At 38.6% G+C, this 21,994-nt stretch overlaps 1 protein-coding gene across 12 annotated transcripts in view; it reads right to left on the reverse strand.

Moving 5' to 3' along the window:
* Positions 1-18,579, reverse strand: part of TM2D1 (TM2 domain containing 1) — an 82,534-nt gene extending 63,955 nt beyond the window's left edge. For 8 of the 12 annotated variants that reach the window (XR_010321402.1, XM_064282063.1, XM_064282057.1 and 5 more), the window contains exons 1-2: positions 18,361-18,579; positions 16,393-16,463 (exon numbers count right to left, since the gene is read on the reverse strand). Coding sequence is in view for 10 of the 12 variants with exons in the window: in XM_064282063.1 (XP_064138133.1) it covers positions 16,393-16,463; positions 18,361-18,530 (241 nt within the window). In the remaining 2 variants the exon portion in view is untranslated. The remainder of the gene's footprint in view (positions 1-16,392; positions 16,464-18,360) is intronic. The other 4 variants (XR_010321404.1, XM_064282064.1, XM_064282065.1 and 1 more) reach the window with 2 other exon arrangements.
* Positions 18,580-21,994: the final 3,415 nt, after the last annotated feature.

A 21,994-nucleotide genomic window follows, 5' to 3' on the forward strand; every position in this document is an offset into this window, starting at 1 on the left:
TCATATATCCAGCAAAACTCTCTCTGAAATATGAAGGAGAAATTAAGATATTTACAGATAAACACAAGTTTAGAGAATTTGCAAAAACCAAACCAAGGCTACAAGAAATGCTAAAGGAGACTGTTTGGTCAGATGACCAATAATATCAGATACCAGCACAATACAAGGTCACAAAACAGAACGTCCTGATATCAACTCAAATACAAAAAGCACAAAAACAAACAAATTAAGATTAATTCTAAATAAATAAATAAATAAAATAATACACATAACAGGGAATCATGGAAATCAATAGATAAAAGATCACAATAATCAAAAAGAGGGACTAAATATAGGAGGCATTGAACTGCCAGATGGAGAGTGATACAAGGCGATATAGAACGATACAAGTTAGGTTTTTACTTAGAAAAATAGGGGTAAATAATAAGGTAACCACAAAAAGGAATATCAACTCCATAACTCAAGAAAAAAGTCAAGAAAAACGTAACGACTCAACTAACATAAAGTTAAACATTATGAAAATGAGGATCTCACAATCTACTAAGAAAAACGTCTCAGCACAAAAAAAGTATGTGGAAAAATGAAATGACCAACAACACACATGAAAAGGCATCAAAATGACAGCACTAAAAACTTATTTATATATAATTACGTTGAATGTAGATGGACTAAATGCACCAATAAAGAGACAGAGAGTCACGGACTGGATAAAGAAACACGATCCATCTATATGCTGCCTACAAGAGACACACCTTAGACTTAGAGACACAAACAAACTAAAACTCAAAGGATGGAAAAAATATATCAATCAAACAATAAGCAAAAAAGAAGAGGAGTAGCAATATTAATTTCTGACAAAATAGACTTCAGACTTAAATCCACCACAAAGGATAAAGAAGGACACTATATAATGATAAAAGGGACAATTGATCAGGAAGACATAACCATATTAAATATTTATGCACCCAATGACAGGGCTGCAAGATACATAAATCAAATTTTAACAGAATTGAAAAGTGAGATAGACACCTCCACATTTATAGTAGGCGACGTCAACACATCACTTTCGGAGAAGGACAGGACATCCAGTAAGAAGCTCAATAGAGACACGGAAGACCTACTTAGAACAATCAACCAACTTGACCTCATTGACTTATACAGAACTCTCCACCCAACTGCTGCAAAATATACTTTTTTTTCTAGTGCACATGGAACATTCTCTAGAATAGACCACATATTAGGTCATAAAACAAATCTTTGCAGAGTCCAAAACATCGAAATATTACAAAGCATCTTCTCAGACCATAAGGCAATGAAACTAGAAATCAATAACAGAAAAACTAGGGAAAAGAAATCAAATACTTGGAAAATGAACAATACCCTCCTGAAAAAAGACTGGGTTATAAAAGACATCAAGGAGGGAATAAGGAAATTCTTAGAAAGCAACGAGAATGAAAATACTTTCTATCAAAACCTCTGGGACACAGCAAAAGCAGTGCTCAGAGGCCAACTTATATCGATAAATGCACACATACAAAAAGAAGAAAGAGCCAAAAGCAGAGAACTGTCCCGACAACTTGAACAAACAGAAAGTGAGCAACAAAAGAACCCATCAGGCACCAGAAGAAAAATAATAAAAATTAGAGCTGAGCTAAATGAATTAGAGAACAGAAAAACAATTGAAAGAATTAACAAAGCCAAAAGCTGGTTCTTTGAAAAAATTAACAAAATTGATAAACCATTGGCTAGACTGACTAAAGAAAAACAGGAAAGGAAACAAATAACCCGAATAAGAAATGAGAAGGACCACATCACAACAGAGCCAAATGAAATTAAAAGAATCATTTCAGATTACTACGAAAAATTGTACTCTAACAAATTTGAAAACCTAGAAGAAATGGATAAATTCTTGGAAAAACACTACCTACCTAAACTAACACATTCAGAAGTAGAACAACTAAATAGACCCATAACAAAAAAAGAGATTGAAACGGTAATCAAAAAACTTCCAACAAAAAAAAGTCCTGGCCCGGACGGCTTCACTGCAGAGTTCTACCAAACCTTCAGAGAAGACTTAACACCACTACTACTGAAGGTATTTCAAAGCATAGAAAAAGATGGAATACTGCCCAACTCATTCTATGAAGCTACCATCTCCCTGATACCAAAACCAGGTAAAGACACCACAAAAAAAGAAAATCATACACCTATATCCCCCATGAACATAGATGCAAAAATCCTGAACAAAATTCTAGCCAATAGAATCCAACAACACATCAAAAAAATAATTCACCATGATCAAGTGGGATTTATACCAGGTATGCAAGGCTGGTTTAATATCAGAAAAACCATTAATGTAATCCATCACATAAATAAAACAAAAGATAAAAACCACATGATCTTATCAATAGATGCAGAAAAGGCATTTGACAAAGTTCAACACCCATTTATGATAAAAACTCTTACCAAAATAGGAATTGAAGGAAAATTCCTCAACATAATAAAGGGAATCTATGCAAAGCCAACAGCCAATATCACTCTAAATGGAGAGAGCCTGAAAGCATTTCCCTTGAGAACGGGAACCAGACAAGGATGCCCTTTATCACCGCTCTTATTCAACATCGTGCTTGAAGTCCTAGCCAGGGCAATTAGGCTAGACAAAGAAATAAAGGGTATCCGGATTGGCAAGGAGGAAGTAAAGCTATCACTATTTGCAGATGACATGATCGTATACACGGAAAACCCTAAGGAATCCTCCAGAAAACTACTGAAACTAATAGAAGAGTTTGGCAGAGTCTCAGGTTATAAAATAAACATACAAAAATCACTTGGATTCCTCTACATCAACAAAAAGAACACCGAAGAGAAAATAACCAAATCAATACCATTCACAGTAGCCCCCAAGAAGATAAAATACTTAGGAATAAATCTTACCAAGGATGTAAAAGACCTATACAAAGAAAACTACAAAGCTCTACTACAAGAAATTCAAAAGGACATACTTAAGTGGAAAAACATACCCTGCTCATGGATAGGAAGACTTAACATAGTAAAAATGTCTATTCTACCAAAAGCCATCTACACATATAACGCACTTCCGATCCAAATTCCAATGTCATATTTTAAGGGGATAGAGAAACAAATCACCAATTTCATATGCAAGGGAAAGAACCCCCGGATAAGCAAAGCATTACTGAAAAAGAAGAAGAAAGTGGGAGGCCTCACTCTACCTGATTTCAGAACCTATTATACAGCTACAGTAGTCAAAACAGCCTGGTACTGGTACAACAACAGGCACACAGACCAATGGAACAGAATTGAGAACCCAGATATAAATTCATCCATGTATGAGCAGCTGATATTTAACAAAGGACCAGTGTCAGTTAATTGGGGAAAAGATAGTCTTTTTAACAAATGGTGTTGGCATAACTGGATATCCATTTGCAAAAGAATGAAACAGGACCCATACCTCACACCATGCACAAAAACTAACTCCAAGTGGATCAAAGACCTAAACATAAAGACTAAAATGATAAAGATCATGGGAAGAAAAAATAGGGACAACATTAGGAGCCCTAATACAGGGCATAAACAGAATGCAAAACATTACCAAAAATGATGAAGAGAAACCAGATAACTGGGAGCTCCTAAAAATCAAACACCTATGCTCATCTAAAGACTTCTCCAAAAGAGTAAAAAGACCACCTACAGACTGGGAAAGAATATTCAGCTATGACATCTCAGACCAGCGCCTGATCTCTAAAATCTACATGATTCTGTCAAAACTTAACCACAAAAAGACAAACAACCCAATCAAGAAGTGGGCAAAGGATATGAACACACATTTCACTAAAGAAGATATTCAGGCAGCCAACAGATACATGAGAAAATGCTCCCGATCATTAGCCATTAGAGAAATGCAAATTAAAACTACGATGAGATTCCATCTCACACCAACTAGACTGGCATTAATCCAAAAAACACAAAATAATAAATGTTGGAGAGGCTGCGGAGAGACTGCAACTCTCATACACTGCTGGTGGGAATGTAAAATGGTACAACCACTTTGGAAATCCATCTGGCGTTATCTTAAACAGTTAGAAATAGAACTACCATACAACCCAGAAATCCCACTCCTCGGAATATACCCTAGAGATACAAGAGCCTTCACACAAACAGATATATGCACACCCATGTTTATTGCAGCTCTGTTTACAATAGCAAAAAGCTGGAAGCAACCAAGGTGCCCATCAACGGATGAATGGGTAAATAAATTGTGGTATATTCACACAATGGAATACTACGCATCGATAAAGAACAGTGATGAATCTCTGAAACATTTCATAACTTGGAGGAATCTGGAAGGCTTTATGCTGAGCGAAATGAGTCAGAGGCAAAAGGACAAATATTGTATAAGACCACTATTATAAGATCTGGAGAAGTAGAAAAAACGGAGAAGAACACATACTTTTGTGGTTACGAAGGGGGGAGGGAGGGAGGGTGGGAGAGGGTTTTTTATTGATCAATCAGTAGATAAGAACTGCTTTGGGTGAAGGGAAAGACAACACTCAATACAAGGAAGGTCAGCCCAATTGGACTGGACTAAAAGCAAAGAGGTTTCCGGGATAAAATGAATGCTTCAAAGGTCAGCGGAGCAGGGGCTGGGGTCTGGGGAACATGGTTTGAGGGGACTTCTAAGTCAGCGGGCAAAATAATTCTATTATGAAAACATTCTGCATCCCACTTTGAAATGTGAAGTCTGGGGTCCTAAATGCTAACAAGCGGCCATCTAAGATACATCAATTGGTCTCAACGCACCTGGAGCAAAGGAAAATGAAGAACACCAAGGTCACACAACAACTAAGAACCCAAGAGACAGAAAGGGCCACATGAACCAGAGACCTACATCATCCTGAGACCAGAAGAACTAGTTGGTGCCCGGCCACAATCGATGACTGCCCTGTCAGGGAGCACAACAGAGAACTCCCGAGGGAGCAGGAGATCAATGGGATACAGACCCCAAATTCTCATAAAAAGACCATACTTAATGGTCTGACTGTGACTAGAGGAATCCCGGAGGCAATGCTCCCCAGACCTTCTGTTGGCACAGGACAGGAACCATCACCGAAGACAACTCATCAGACGTGAAAGAGACTGGTCAGCGGGGGGGAGAGGGATGCTGATGAAGAGAGAGCTAATTAAATCAGGTGGACACTGGAGAGTGTGTTGGCAACTCTTGACTGGAGGGGGGATGGGAAGATAGAGAGGGAAGACGGCAAAATTGGCACGAAACGAGAGACTGAAAGGGCTGACTCAATGGGGGAGAGCAAGTGGCAGAAGGGAGTAAGATGTATGTAAACTTACATGTGACAGACTGATTGGAATTGTAAATGTTCACTTGAAGCTTAATAAAAGTTAATTAAAAAAAAAAAGATTGTTCCTTTTAGTGTGTAAACCTTTTCATGAATTTTATAGTGGTGGTCTCATATAGTATTTGTCCTTTTGTGATTGACTTATTTCACTCAGATGATGCCCTCCAGATTCATCCATGTTGTGAGATGCTTCACAGATTCATCATTGTTTTTTATCGTTGTCTAGTACTCCACTGTGTACATGTACTACAGTTTACTCATTCATCTGTTGATGGGCATCTAGGTTCTTTCCATCTTTTGCCTGTTGTGAACAATGCTGCAATGAACATGGCTGTGCATATGTCTATTCTTATGACAACCTTTATTTCTCTAGGATATATTCCTAGGAGTGGGATTGCTGGATCATACGGTATTTCTATTTCTAGCTGTCTAAGGAAGTGCTATATCGTTTTCCAAAATGGTTTTATCATTTTTCATTCCCACCAGCAGTGCACAAGAGTTCCAATCTCCCCACAGCCTCTCCAACATTTGTTATTTACTGTTTTTTTGAAGTAAATTTGGGGTGAGATGGTATCTGTCATGGATTGAATTGTGTGCCCCCAAAATATCTGTCAACTTAGCTGGGCCATGACTCCCAGTATTGTGTGACTGTCCACCATTTTGTGTGATTTTCCTATATGTTGTAAATCCTATCACTATGATGTAATAAGATGGATTAGTGGCAGTTATACTGATGAGATCTACAAGATGAGATAGTGTCTTAAGCCAATCTCTTTTGAGATATAAAAGAGATAGGCAAGCAGAGAGAAGGGGGGACCCTTATACCACCAAGAAAGCAGCACCAGGAGCAAAGCACATCCTTTGGATCTCAGGTTCCTGCGCTGAGATGCTCCCAGACCAAGGGAGGACAGATGACAAGGACCTTCCTCCAGAGCTGACAGAGAGAGAAAGCCTTCCCCCAGAGCTGACACCCTGAATTTGGACTTGTAGCCTATTATACAGGGAGAGGTTAAATTACTCTTTGTTAAAGCCATCCAGTTGTATTTCTATTATAGCAGCACTAGATAACTAAGATAGTTTCTCACTGTAGTTCTGATTTGCATTTCTATAATAGCTGTTAGCTGCTTGAATGTCTTCTTTGGTGAAGTGTCTGTTCATTTCCTTTTCCCATTTTTTAATTGGATTATTTTTTTGTTATAGAGGTGTTGGATTTTCTTGTAGATTTTAGAGATTAGACCTTTGTCAGATTTGTAACAGCCAAAAAGTTTTTCCCAGTCTGTAGATTCTCTTTTTATTCTTTTGGTGAAGTTCTGTGACAAGCAAAAGCGTTTAATTTTTAGAAGATCCCAGTTATCTAGCTTATCTTCTGGAGTTTGTGTGTTGTTAGTTATGGTTTATATTCTGTTAATGCCATGTATTAGGGTCTCTAGCATTGATCATATTTTTTCTTCTATGATCTTTATAGTTTTTGGCTTTATATTTAGGTCTTTGATCTATTTTGAATTAGTTTTTGTGTATGGTGTGAGGTATGGGTCCTGTTTCATTTTTTTGCAGATGGACATCCAGTTTTGCCAGCACCATTTGTCAAAAAGATGTCTTTTCCCCATTTGATGGACTTTGGGCCCTTGTTGAAGATCAGGTGACCACAGGCGGCTGGACTTACATCTGGGTTCCCAATTCCATTCCATTGGTCAATGCATCTGTTGTTGTACCAGTACCATGCTATTTTGACTACAGTAGCTGTATAGTAAGTTCTGAGGTCAGGTAGTGTGAGTCCACCTACTTTATTCTTCTTCTTCAACACTGCTTTCCTTATCCAGGGCTTCTTCCCTTTGCATATAGTTAATGATTAGTTTTTCCATCTGTTTAAAGAATGCTGTTGGTATTTGGATCGGGATTGCATTGTATCTGTAAATTGCTTTGGGTAGAATTGTCATTTTAACAATGTTGAGTCTACCTATCCATGAGCATGGTATGTTTTTCCATTTATGTAGATCTTTTTTGGTTTCTTACAGTAGCGTTTTACAGTTTTCTTTGTATAGGTCTTTTACATCCTTGGTTAGATTTACTCCTAAGTATTTTATTTTTTTAGGGACTATTATAAATGGTTTTGTTTTCCTGATTTCCTTTTCATTGTTCTCTTTATTGGTGTATAGGAATCCAACTGATTTTTTTATGTTTATCTTGTATCCTGCTGCTCTGCTGAATCTATTAGTTTCAGGAATTTTCTCTTCAAGTCCTTTCGGTTTTCTATGTACAGTATCATATCATCCACAAATAAGGATACTCTTAATTCTTCATTACCAATTTGGATGGAAGAGTTTTATTTTTCAATAACATTTTATCATTTCTACTAGCTGCTTTGTATTCAATATGAGACAGATAAGCCATAGACAAATGCCCAATGCTACAGGTGTAAAACCTCAAAAAAAAAAAAGATAGTAGGAAAGAGGAACCAGAGTGAAGGGGAAACCACATTGCTACAACTATTCTAGAGAAATTTGAACAAAAGTATGAGCTACTTATTTTAAGCAATGAAAATTATGTACTTCAGAGTAAAAAATAAGCTGCTACTCCAAGTCTATAGAGAGATTACCTAGGAAAGTAATAAATAAAAGGAGCATTGAGAGTGATCAGATTTAACTCCCATCTGTTGAACTCTAATCACTGTGACAATAAATTACTCTTAAAGAGCAGAACTTTAGACATGAACCAAGTTGGACTGAGTATTAAACCTGAGTTAACTACTGTATTCCTTTGGGCAAGTTGTAAAACCTTTCAGAATCTCATTTCATAATCTGTAAAATGGGGATGATACCCTTATATTACCCTTTGCCTCCGAGGTGATTCTGACTCACAGAGACCCTAGAGGAGCGAGTAGAGCTGCCCCATAGAGTTTCAAAGGCTGTAAATCTTTATGGAACCAAACTGCCACGTCTTTCTTCTACAGAGTGGCTGGTGGGCTTGAGCCACTGACTTTTCTAGCAACCAAGCACTTAACCACTGCATCACCAGAGCTCCTTACCTTTACATTGCTCCTACATATATATAAGTGTGTGTGTGTGTATACATATGTATATATAAAACAATACGGTATATAAAGCATAGTGTTGATTAGTAAGTATTCAAAAAGTGTTAGGTTCCTACTCCAAGAAATTAGAAAACTTCAACAGCAAGGAGATTAAAAGAATAAATCTGACAAGAGAACGAATACAGGCAGTCCCCGGTTATGAACATTCAACTTAAGTACAATCCTAGTTATGAATCAACCATCATAAAGCCTATTATATTAAAATTTGAGGTACAAACGGGTGCTACTTTGTGACACACACCAAAACATTATTATTATTATTACTACTGTATTATGTTACTGATGTTTTAGTGTATTTGGAACTGTTTCTTTAATGTTTTTTATGCATAGAAAGGTACATTATATACTACACACTAAGACAAACATTTGACTAACTGACGTTAGACACAAATCATACCTAACTGTTTCAACTTATGTACAAATTTGACTTAAAGACAGACTTAGAAACGTAACTTGTTTGTAGCCAGGGGACTGATTGTATAACATTAAAAAGAAACCCATAGCCATTGAGTCGATTCTGACTCATAGTGACCATAAAGAACAGAGTACAACTGCCCCATAGGGTTTCCAAGGAGCACCTGGTGGATTTGAACTACCGACCTTTTGGTTAGCAGACGTATTAACAACTACGCCATCAGGGTACAACACTGAGAGTGATTAAAATTAACCAAAGATTTTTGTAAAATGAAAGAAACCAATTCAAAAGAAAGGCTATGACATTAGAATTTATTTATTTTTACACATTTTATTATAATTTTGGAGTCCATGGGTGTCATGGATTGAATTATGTCCCCCCAAAAATACGTGTATCAACTTGGTTAGGTCATGATTCCCAATATTGTGTGGTTGTCCTCCATTTTGTGATTGTAATTTTATGTTGAAAGGGTTAGGTTGGGATTGTAACACCACCCTTACTCAGGTCACCTCCCTGATCCAAGATAAAGGGAGTTTCCCTGGGGTGTGGCCTGTATCACCTTTACTCTCTCAAAAGATAAAAGGAAAGGGAAGCAAGCAGAAAGTTGGGGACCTCATACCACTAAAAAAGCAGCACTGGGAGTAGAGTGTGCCCTTTGGACCTGGGGTTCCTGCGCCTGAGAAGCTCCTCGACCTTGGGAAAATTGAGGACAAGGACCTTCCTCCAGAGCCAACAGAGAGAGAAAGCCTTCTCCTGGAGCTGATGCCTTGAATTTGGACTTTTAGCCTACTTTAATGTAAGGAAATAAATTTCTCTTTAATAAATTAAAGCCATCCACTTGTGGTATTTCTGTTATGGTAGGACCAGGTGACTAAGACAATGGGTAGCCCAAATGTTTAAGCACTCTGCCTGTAACCGAAAAGTTGGCGGTTTAAATCCACCCAGAGGTGTCTCAGAAGAAAGGCCTTCTGAAAGCTCACAGTCATTGAAAACCCTATGGAGCACAGTTCTACTCTGGCACACATGGGGTTGCTATGAGTCAGAATTATAATTTCATTTGATCCTTATTTAAAAAGCAAACAAAAAAAACTGTCAAGTAAGCAGGGCTAGTAATATCCTTTTTTCCCCTTTATAAACAGGAAAACAGATTTCAATAAATTAAATGAGTTAATCAAAGTCTTATAGGAGGTCCTAGACCAACGCTCATTATTCCTAATCAGTATTCTTTCCATTATACCATGATAATTCCACATTTACAATGATTTCAGGAGAAAGCAAAAATAAATCAATATGGCACACTCACGTTCACTGCAGCATTATTTACGATAGCAAAAAGACAGGAACAACCTAAGTACCTATCAACAGACGAATGGATAAACAAACTATGGTACATACACACGATGGAATACTATGCAACGATCAAGAACACTGATGAATCTGTGAAACATCTCACAACATGGATGAATATGAAAGGCATTATGCTGAGTGAAATAAGTCAATCACAAAAGGACAAGTATTATATGAGACCACTACTATAAAACGCATGAAAAGATTTACACACAAAAAGAAAACAGCCGGATAGTTATGAGGTAGGGGAGGGATGGGATGGAAAAACACCAAACAGACAATAGATAAGCTGTAACTTTGCTGAAGGTTAAGACAATATACCATACAGGGAAAGTCAGCACAACTTGACCAAGCCTAGGTTATGGACACCTCATAGAAACATCCAAACTCTTTGAGGGACTGAATTACTGGGCTGAGGGCTGGGGGCCGTGGTCTTAAGTGACATCTAGCTCAACTGGCATAACACAGTTTATAAAGAAAATGTTCTACATTCTACTTCGGTAAGAAGCGTCTGGTGTCTTAAAAGCCTGTAAGCTGCCATCTAAGATAATCCACTGGTCTCACCTTATCTGAAGAAAGAAAGAATGAAGAAAACCAAAGACAAAGGGAAAGATTAGTCCAAAGGACTAATGGACCACAACTACCACAGCCTCCACCAGACTGAGTCCAGCACAACTAGATGGTGCCCAGCTACCACCAGTGACTGCTCTGACAGGGATCACAATACAGGGTCCCGAACAGAGTTGAAGATAAATGTAGAACAAAACTAACTCACAGAAAAACGCCAGACTTACTGGCCTGACAGACTGGAGAAACCCTGAGAGTATGGCCCCCAGACACCTTTTTAGCTCGGTAATGAAGTCACTCCCAAGGTTCACCCTTTAGCCAAAGATGAGACAGGCCCATAAAACAAAATGAGACTAAATGGGCACACCAAGCCAAGGGCAAGGAAGGGAAGGCAGGAGGAGACAGAAAAAGTGATTATGGGGAAGCCAAGGTCGAGAAAGGGAGAGTATTGACACATGATGGTGTTGGCAACCAGTGTCACAAAACAGTACATATATTAATTGTTTAATGAGAAACTGATTTGCTCTGTAAACCTTCATCTAAAGCACACACACACACACAAAATCAATATGATGAGATTAAAGAAGCCAGTTACCAAATAAATATCAACTAGTAGACAAAATTAAGCAGCATGTTATGAGCCTGAAAACTGTTCAATTTGCAGCTCTCTTGTAAAAGGTTTCGTTCTGGCCAATGTTTACTATTTAGTTGGCATCAATTCAAGCAAATAACTTCCCACTATTTCTCAATTATAAAAAGCAGCACTACTTTTTTTTAATGTGAAAATGCTAAACTAATCAGAAAACCAATGATATTTCATAGTGAAGACTGACCTACGAAGTAGGTGGTCTGGGATCCTATTCCAGTTAACATCATGCCTTTGGACCTCAGTCTTGATTCACAAAATAAGTATCAATCTAGATAAGATCTCTAAAACACATTGTATTATTAATATGCCAATCTAGAATTTGGGTGAAAGCAAAAGCTGGAGAAATAGTTAGCAAGAGACAACCCCATCTTCCTATTTCCACCATTAAAATAGCTCTCCTCTGGGAATGCTGAATTGGAAAATCTTCATTTTGCAACCATCAAAGAATGTGCAGTGCGATTAATTACTTTTGTGCATGGTCTTTCTAGCCATGGGCTTGTAACTCCCACACAAGTGATTGTGTGATAGGGTAATTGTGGCCTACCAAGAGGATTGGTCAGTTTTGCCTTAAAGATAGCCAATTCCAGAGCAGAGAAGAGGAGCCCACCACCATCAAGGAAGGAAAGACCAGCAAGAGAGATCCAGCAAAGGAGACTGCACGGTGGGCTTCCTGGCTCACAGAAAGAGAAAGCTAAGTGCCTTTGGGCAGAGACTGAGGGCCAGGGAGAGGCCTGCCTGTGAGCACAGCTTGGGAGAGGTTATCCTGGTGGAAGAACTATATCCTGAGTATTCTTGAGCCTGAATCATAACTGGTACTTCCCTAATAAACCCCATAATTGTTGAGTACGGTCTGTGAGTTCTGTATGGCCATTGAAATGAATTATCAAACCCAGCAGAGAAGTAGAGTGCTGTGGGGGGAACGGTTGGTGTAAGAATTAGTAAAGATGGGGGAAAGAGGAGGCTTGTCTAGCTTCCACCTCATGGGAGTCAGCCTTGCGCTGTTGATCTTGGTTCTCCTCCCTTGTGGGGTTGGAGGAGATCAGACACTGCCCCCACACCATTTTTACAGAATGGTTCAAGCCAGAATCATCAGAGGATGATAAATCTATGGGAAAATTTTTGATGAGGAACAGGATATCTATATGGTCTTAAAGTGTTTCCCCACAGACTGCTTATTAGTTGTAAAGGAAAAGATACTAACTGTATAGCGGACATTCTGTATCCCCAGATTTGAGATATGGAGACACTATCAATTATGTAATTTTCCAGTCTGGAATGTATAACCTAAATCTAATCATAAAAAAAATCAGACAATCCCAAATGAGGAACAGTCTACTAAAATAAGGGGGGGGGGGGGGCAGGTAGTTGTAGTTTTCAAAGACAGAGAAAGCTGTGGAAATGTTCAAGTTTAAAGACTAAATGCAAAACCTGATCCTGGGATCCTGTACTAGGAGAAAATAAAGTACTTTATCTGGGTCATTTGAGAAAACTAGATTATGGACCATAGATTGAAGTATGTATATCAATATTAAAGTTACTGAAGTTTAAAACTGAACTGTGCTTATGTTAACAGAGTATCTCTACTCTTAGAAAAAACACACGGAAGTATTTAGGGGTAAAGGACCAGTGTATATGTATTATGTATATATACATAAAAACAGACAGGCAGAGGCATGCAAAAGTGGACAATGATAAAGCAAGAGAGAAAATGTTAACTATTGGTGAATCTGGATGTTCTTTATACTACTATTATTCTTGCAACTTTTCTGTAACCTTGGAATTACCTCCAAATAACAAGTTAACAAAATATCCTTTACGAAACTAATTTACGCTGTTAGAAATTAGAATAGTGGCTACCCTTTGGGGCAGGATAGTGGTAAGAGAGAACGAGGGGGGCCTCTGGCACGCTGAAGTCTCTGGGTAGTGCAAAAGGCTACGACACTAAACGAAATGTTGGAGATTTAAGTCCACCCAAAGGTACCTTGGAAGAAAGGCCCGGGAATCTACTTCTGAGAAATCAGCCAATGAAAACCTGATGGAGCACAACTCTACTCTGACACGCATGGGGTTGCCATGAGTTGGAACTGACTCCACGACAACTGGTTTCTAGCATGATGGTAATATTGTTTCTTGAGGTATGTTCAGTTTGTGAAAATTCATTTTATGTACTTTTCTGTATATGTACTTCAATAAAAAGTTTTAAAAAAGACCATTTGCCAAAAGATCGCAGCAAAATCATCTAGAACTGGAATCTAAATGCTTTTGCATTGCATGGATAGAAAAATGGAAAACACTTTTCCTTATATATGTTACATAATCTAGAAAGAACACTTTGAGAGCATGGATTATGTCTTCTTTTATATATCAACCATACACCTGGCAGAAGCCTGCCACATAATAAATTCTAAATAAGTAATGTATATGTCAACTGACATTGGGCTTAACTGCAACAGTTTTAAATGATATCTATCTTAGTTGAATTTCCTTTGCCTTTTTTTTTTTTTTTTGGTCTCAATTCCTTGCCACCCACCCCCAACGTTCCTCTCTTTCAAAAAACTACCCCCATTCATCCCTACCCATATAGTTCAAGAAAATGAAACTTAGTTTGAGGATTCTGCTATAGTCCTGCATGTCCTCAGTGAAAAAAGTAAAGGAAGAATCATTTTGGCTGGAGATTACATAGCTCACACTTTTCACAACTCTCATATTTTTCTTCTATCATTCTATGCTAGGACCAGAATTTTTCATGCATCATTTTGATGTCCCTCTCTGATCAGGACTTAGAAGTGACTCACCAACACCACCCCATTAGTCTTTGTATGTTTGAAAAGTGGAACATAGAAAAGGCACTACCTCTGGAGGGCCACAGCCTCATGGGTGTTATGTTAGGAAGGTGGAACCCATTCCAACTTTCAGGTGGGCACCTTTGTGCAGTAAGCTGCACATCCATTTACAGGAGCCTTGCGAGTCACATTTGTCTCAGAAATTTTTTTAAAAATCAGGATAATGATTTAAAGTCTTTTATTTATTTATCTACAAACTTTATATACATCCCCAGATTCAATCAGGCAAATATATTTATACTTTACAGGAACCGATTTACTCTCTCCAAACAAGTAAACCTATCATTCTCTTTTATGGAAAGCTTTCCTTTTATTTTCTTGTAGCTCTCCGCTCATCTAGGAATACTTACCTTGATAGGCCCTGAAACAAAAAAAAACAAACCCACCGCTACTGAGTCGATTCTGACTTACAGTGACCCTATAGGACAGAGTAGAACTGCCCCATAGGGTTTCCAAGGAGCAGATGGTGGATTTGAACTGCTGACCTTTTGGTTAGCAGCCAAGCTCTTAACCATCAAAACACCTCCAAGTCCTTTACACTTACTAGCAACTTGATCACTTATTGATTTTGTGTATGTTTAAAAACTTATTATCCTTAAGTGGATTCAAATTTATTTTATACAAAAGAACTATCTAACTGGAGGGCAGAGCACTTTTCCAGCAGAAATTATTCTTTTTAGTTGTACAGTTTCCTTCAAAATTTCTGTAACTGCTAAGAACTCTGCAGGTTAGGAAATGCTTTTTTTGGGATAGCTAGCTCCTGCCTCCTAGTTTGAGGTTAGATACCTGAGTCATAATTGTATTCACAGATTTCCATTATCTCTCAAATGAATGGTTGGAACTTGACTACATTTGAAAGCTGATTCTTCTTTATTTGTGTTAATTCTACTCCCTGTTTTCTGAAAGCACGATATAAAAGACTTTGAACTGTAAAACAGGCAAAACATATTTATTAATTAACTAAAAGATTCCTTGCAGTTATTTTAATTAAGCTTAATACATATAAAATACATAGATGTGTACATATTACATAATATCTGCTACATAAATCACATATATAAACTTACTGTTGAAAAACTATTTTAGGACCACGACAAAAAGTCTAAAATACAAAATTTTAACACAACTTACTTTCAAATATTTCTGTTGACTAGAATTAGGCTGATAGTATGCCGAAATATAAAAAGATAGAAGGACATCTGCTTTTTATATACAAATTCATAATCGAGAAATCAATTACTTGAATATACATCACATATATACGCCATCCCTGAAAAAGTTCTCTAACACTTTCTTTAATTCATTTACACAGTGAATCTCTTCAAAAATAGCTTTTACTTACAAATAAAGAACATATCAATATAAGCTTATTTCTTGTCTAATAGGTAAAGCAATAATATATTCAATGGCTATTTCTTTCTCAAAATAATACTATTTAATTGCCATCATTAGGAACCACGACAAATATGATGCTAATTAGCCCCAACCTAAATCTATTCCTTACCTCCCCCACAGCAACGTATACCCCTTTAGAAGAAAAGGCTAAACAGGGAACAATTTATTACTTTTTATCTAGTATAATACACATTTTAGAAGCTCCTCCAAATCAGTAAATTGTTATCCATTATCAAAACACCCCACCAAGAAAATAGTGATGCATACTTAAAATCCTTACATTATTTTCACATTTCAGATGTTCCTCAATATATTTTATAAGAACAGGAGAGATACAGTTTCTCACTGTACCTTATTACACTAAGAGTCTCTTACTCTACTTGAGTAATTAAAAATCTAACAAAAGAAGCATCTTTGCATAACATAACTTGATAAAGGATCATCAAAACAGCCATACAAATTCCAAAGTTTAAAAAAAAAAAAGGAAATACAAACTCCCCAATTTATATAATTAAGATAATAAGATTCTTTTTCAAATTAAATATTGACAACTCCCAGTCAATTATCCATATTTAAGTTGTTATGGAAACGAGATAATAATTTATAACTTAGAAAAAAACACATTTATTAATTTTAGTGACCATATATTGATATATGTAATAGCTTATGTTATATTATTATATTATTTTTAAAGATGTTTCTGGAAGTCTTACCATGAGCTGTGTAGTTTGTACAGTTAACTGGTTCTTGCGTGGCTTCATTTATTTTTGGATCTTTACAAATGTATGTAAGAAAAGTTAAGGAAATATGATCTACATTTCAACACAAAACATCTTGTCTCAAATAACTCATATTATGTACTCATGTTTACATTTACATGTAAAGAGAGGATGCTAATTTGTCCAAGTCAAGGAGCACAACTGCAAATACACCTTTAGTGTCACTAAATATCTGAGCTTTAACTTATTATAGGTAAAGTCTATTTAGAGGAGCCCTGGTGGCACAGTGATTAAATGATCAGCTGCTAACCTGCTTTAACTTATTATAGGTAAAGTTTATTAACTCAGAGGAGCACTGGTGGCACAATGATTAAATGATCAGCTGCTAATCTGTGGGAGGTTTGAATCCACCAGCAGCTCAGCAGAAGAAAAGACCTGGCTATTTGTTCCCGTTAAGATTAAACCAAAACCCAAACCCCCTGACCTTCAGTTGATTCTGACTTATAGCGACCCTATAGGACAGAATAGAACTGCTGCCATAGGGTTTCGAAGCTGTTAATCTTTACAGAAGCAGAGTGCCACACTGTTCTCCTGCAGAGCAGCTGGTAGGTTTGAACCACTGACCTTTTGGTTAGCAGCAGAGAGCCTAACCACTGTCCCACCAGGGCTCCCCCTGTAAACCCCTGGAAACCTTATAGGGCAATTCTACCCTGTCCTATAGGGTCACTATGAGTCAGAATCGACCGGACAGCAACAGGTTTGGTTTTCATACTGCTCAGTTAGTTTCTTAGAATCATCCAGCATTTTTTGCCAAGAAAAAATACTCAATAGGTTCTCAAACTTCTAGCATAATGGTGTTCGGCAAGTTAGAGCTATTCTGTGAAAACCAAATAATGGCTACCTTTTCCCAATACACATAAAAATACGGTGAGATAGTTTTCTTAATCTTAAGAAATTCTCTCATAGAATCCTTCTTAAATCTCAGGCTTCTGTTATTAGTTTTTCTGTTCTAGAATTGGTGTAACAGTTTGTTATTTTGTACAAAAATATCTATTTTAATTTGAATATAACTCCCATTGCATTTGTTCCTGCCTTTATCAGAGCTAGGTGATAGTGGGCTGTTCCCGTTAACAATTTCACCTTCTAGATTTTTATCTGCAAATAAATAGCTAAGACATTCAACCCATGCTGTGTGCCAGGCACTATTCTAAGTGCTTTACCTGTACTAACTCATTTTTAGCATCAGAACGGCCCTTTTAATTAGTACCATTATTTTCCCCATGAGAAAACAGAGTTCAAATAATTCGCCCAAAGTCACAAAATGAAGCAGGAATTACCCCTCTGGAAGTCTGGGCTTTGAGGATTATAAGAGGTAAAAAACCCCAAACCAAACCCACTGCCCTCGAGAGGATTCCGACTCATAGCGACCCTACAGGACAGAGCAGAACCGCCTCATAGAGTTTCCAAGGAGCGCCTGGCGGATTTAAACTACCGACCTCTTGGTTAGCAGCTATACCACTTAACCACTACGCCACCAGGGTTTCCTACATGAGGTAATATATGTAAAATTAATGACAAAAAGGCGACACACATTGGCTATATCGTTATTACTTCTTTCTCTTCCCTAAAACTGGCAAACTTTTCTAGGGTCAGCTTCGGTCTTAGCAATCTTTGTATTAGCAGTGCCTGAAACAGGCCCCGGCACACCCACAAAGTGTTGAATAGGCCCACCAGTAAAAACAGATGGCTCAGAAGGGAAAGGGCTAAGAGCAGTGAGATCCTGAGGAAATCACAGAGTGGCTTCTGCCGCTCTCACCACATCACTCTTCCCCTCCCAGGGTTCTACTGTCATTAAAGGCCAGGAGTCACCGTTCCCTTCAGTACAGCCCTAGCCGGTGTTGAGGTCTGCGATCCACTCGTGACCCAAATCTACCTCGCCACTTCATAAGGTCCCACACAGGATATTGTCCCACTTTGAGGTCCTCGCACTTAAGCGTCTCCTCGCCCCCGGCGGCGGTAGTGGCAGCAGCCCCCCAAGGTCCCGTGGTGACTGACACGAACCACAGCACACCCAGGAGCTGGACGGCTAAAGACTCCGGAGCCGCAAGCCCTGAGGACCAGGTGGACGCCATACTGGGAACCGGAGCGTCCCCCACGGCTTCCGGTTCCGCTTTCGGTCTAGACGTAGGCGAGAGAAGGGAGGAGGAAGGGAGATTCTTAAAGGGACCGGTTGAACCACGTCGCGAGTTCCCCATCTACGTCAGCCGGTGAAATCACCTGGAAGAGATTTTAAGAAAATGCGAGTTCGGGGTCCCTTACCACCACCACCACCACCACCACCACCACCACCACCACCACCACCACCACCCCGGGGGGGATTTCCCTACTAATCCTTGGAAGGAGCTGAAGGGAAGGTTGGTTTTTGAGGGCAGGAAGGAGGAAAAACCCTCGGAATCAGCTGCCCTCCACCCACTCCTCATTCCCGAGTTAACCTGGCTGCGGCATTTCCGTCCTCCAGAAGTGCCATCGGCGCCTGACGCTGTGATAAACGCTATACTTACTTCGTCTCAGTTAGTCTTGGTAGGGTTTGGGTTTACAAATAAAAATCAGGCTCAAAGACGCTAAAAACACATTGCCGTTTGTTACTGTGACTGAGTTGGAATAAAATTCAAGTTGGCCAGATTCTAGAATCTCTGCTCTTACTAATTGTGATACAATGCCTCCTTGTTACCTTAAAAGGCGCCCTTGTGGCGCAGTGGTGAAAGCGCTCTGCTAACCAAAAGGTAGGCCCAAAGGTCGATGGTTGGAACTCACCAGCCCCTGTGGGGGAGAAAAATGTGGCGATCTGCTTCCTGAAAAATTAAACCAAATCCGTTGCCGTGGTGTCCATTCCCACGCATAGCGGCCCTATAGGACAGAGTAGAACTGCCCCATAGTTTCCAAGGAGGGCCTGGTGGATTGGAACTACGACCTTTTGGTTAGCAGCTGTAGCACTTAACCACCATGCCACCAGGCCTGGTACCGCCATGGTTAAGAGCTCGGCTGCTAACAAAGAAGTTCCGCAGTTGAAATGCACCAGCCGCCCCTTGGAAAGTAACCTTAGGCCTATAGGGTTCTTAGGAGTCGGAATCCACTCTACAGGAACGGGTCCTTAAAGATTACAGCCTTGGAAAACCCAGTGGGGCAGTTCTAGTCTGTCCTATAGGGTCTCTATGAGTCTGAATGGACTCCATGGTAATGACTTTGGTTGGATTTGGCATTACCTTAGAATTTGTGGAAGGCTATTAGGAACATCATTTAGGAACTCTATCACAAAGATAGAATTTACAACGTTCTTTAATAATGGAAATTTACATGGGGAAAAGCATACAACAAGAGATCAAAGAATTTACAGTTACACTAAGTGAAAAGTTGAGTTTTTTTACTCCATATCATCTTTCTAAATTTTATATTCTAAAGTTTGGTGGAACTATCTTTTATAACGAAAAAAAGTGTATTTTCAAAGTGAAAGTTTAATCCTCCTCTAAAATTGTAAAAATGTTTTGAGTTTGATTGGTGCTCCTTCATCCACATTATTGTTGTATGCTATCCAGTTGACTCCAACCGTATTTTGTCATTAGTATCAGAATAAATAAAAATCCAGGCCAAACTGTAGCAACAAAGATGTGTCTTCATAAAATATAAAACCAGTTCCGGCAGAGTAGACTCTGACTCATGTTGATCCCATGCATGTCAGAGTAGAATTGTGCTCCATAGGGTTTTCAATGGCTGATTTTCAGAAGAGATCACCAGGCCTTACTTCCTAGTCCACATTAGTCTGGAAGCTCTGCTGAAATCTGATCAGCATCATAGCACCAAGCAAGCCTCCATTGGTAGATAAGTGGTAGCTGTGCATGAGGTGCATTGGCCAGGAACTGAAACCGGGGCTCCAACATGGAAGGCAAGAATTCTACCTCATAATAAAAAAAAATAGTGATTGCATTTTGACTACTATTTTGACTCCCTTTTAAAAGATTTTGGTTTGATTTTTGAAAATGCCATGTAAAGAAAATGGGAAGATTTAAGGAAGCAACATTTTAGTTTGAGTTGATTGAAATTATGATAAAATTAAGTATTTTCTTACTGACTCCAGGAATATTGCTGATCTTTATATTTACATCATTGTTAATACAGATTTTGAATAATTAACTCTGAAAATGGGTATGCTTTGCTTATTAATCACATCACAAAATCTGTTTCTGTGATAACACTGATTATTCATTCCTGTGTTAGTCATCTAGTGCTGCTATAACAGAAGTACCACAAGTGGATGGCTTTAACAAAGAGAAATTTATTTCCGCACAGTAAAGTAGGCTGGAAGTCCAAATTAAGGGTGCCACCTCCAGGGGACGGCTTTCTCTCTCTGTCAGCTCTGGAGGAAGATTCCTTGTCCTCAAACTTCCCCTGGTTGAAGAGCTTCTCAGGTGCAGGGACCCCAGGTCTAAAGGACACACCCTGCTCCCGGTGCTGCTTTCTTGGTGATATGAGGTCCCCAACTCTCTGCTTGCTTCCCTTTCCTTTTATCTCTTGAGAGCTAAAAGGTGGTGCAGGCCACACCTCAGGGAAACTCCCTTTACCTTGGATCAGGGAGGTGACCTGAGTAAGGGTGGTGGTACAACTCCACCCTTATCCTCTTTAACATAAAATTACAATCACAAAATGGAGGACAACCACAAAATACTGGGAATCATGGCCTAACCAGTTAATACACACATTTTGAGGGTGACATAATTCAATCCATGACAACTCCAAAAACAAACAAAAAACAGTTGCTCTGGAGTTGATTCCCTCTCATAGATACTCCTGTATATCAGACTAGAATTGTGCTCCATATGGTTTTCAATGGCTGATTTATTTTTTAATAATATTTTATTGTGTTTTAGGTGAAAGTTTACACAGCAAATTAGGTTTCCATTTAACAGTATTTATACAAATTGTTCTGTGTCTTTGGTTACAATTTTTACAATGTATCAGCATTCTCATTTTCTTTCTGTTAGTTCTGTTTCCATTGATCTGGCTTCCCCTCCTTGCCTTCTCCTCATCTTTGCTTTTGGGAAATGTTGACCATTTGATCTCATTTAGTTGTTTAAGGGAGCACATTACTCACGGGTGATAGTGTTTATTTTGTAAGCCAATCTGTTTGGCTGAAAAGTGACCTGCAGGAATAGCTTCAAATTGAAGTTCAAAGGTTATTTGTGCCATATTTGTCAGTCAAGTAGGCCTGGCCTTTTTTAGGAATTTGAGTCTTATTCTACATTTTTCTCCCATTCTACCTGGGACTTTCCATTTTGTCCCTGGTCAGAACAACAGTGAACAGTGGTACCCAGGCACCATCTATTTCTTTTGTTCTCAGGTTAGAGGAGGCTGTGGTTCGTGTGGGCTGTCAGTTCCACGAACTAGTTTCTCCTTTGAGCCTTTGATTGCGTTCATTCTCTTTAGCTCCTTATGAGTAGAGACCAATAGTTGTATCTTAGATGGCCGCTCTCAAGCTTTTAAGACTCCAGACACTACTACTCACCAATTTAGGATAAAGAACATTGTTTGTGAACTATGTTCT

The sequence above is a fragment of the Loxodonta africana genome, chromosome 3 (assembly GCF_030014295.1).
Source record: "Loxodonta africana isolate mLoxAfr1 chromosome 3, mLoxAfr1.hap2, whole genome shotgun sequence".
NCBI classification, from domain to species: domain Eukaryota; kingdom Metazoa; phylum Chordata; class Mammalia; order Proboscidea; family Elephantidae; genus Loxodonta; species Loxodonta africana.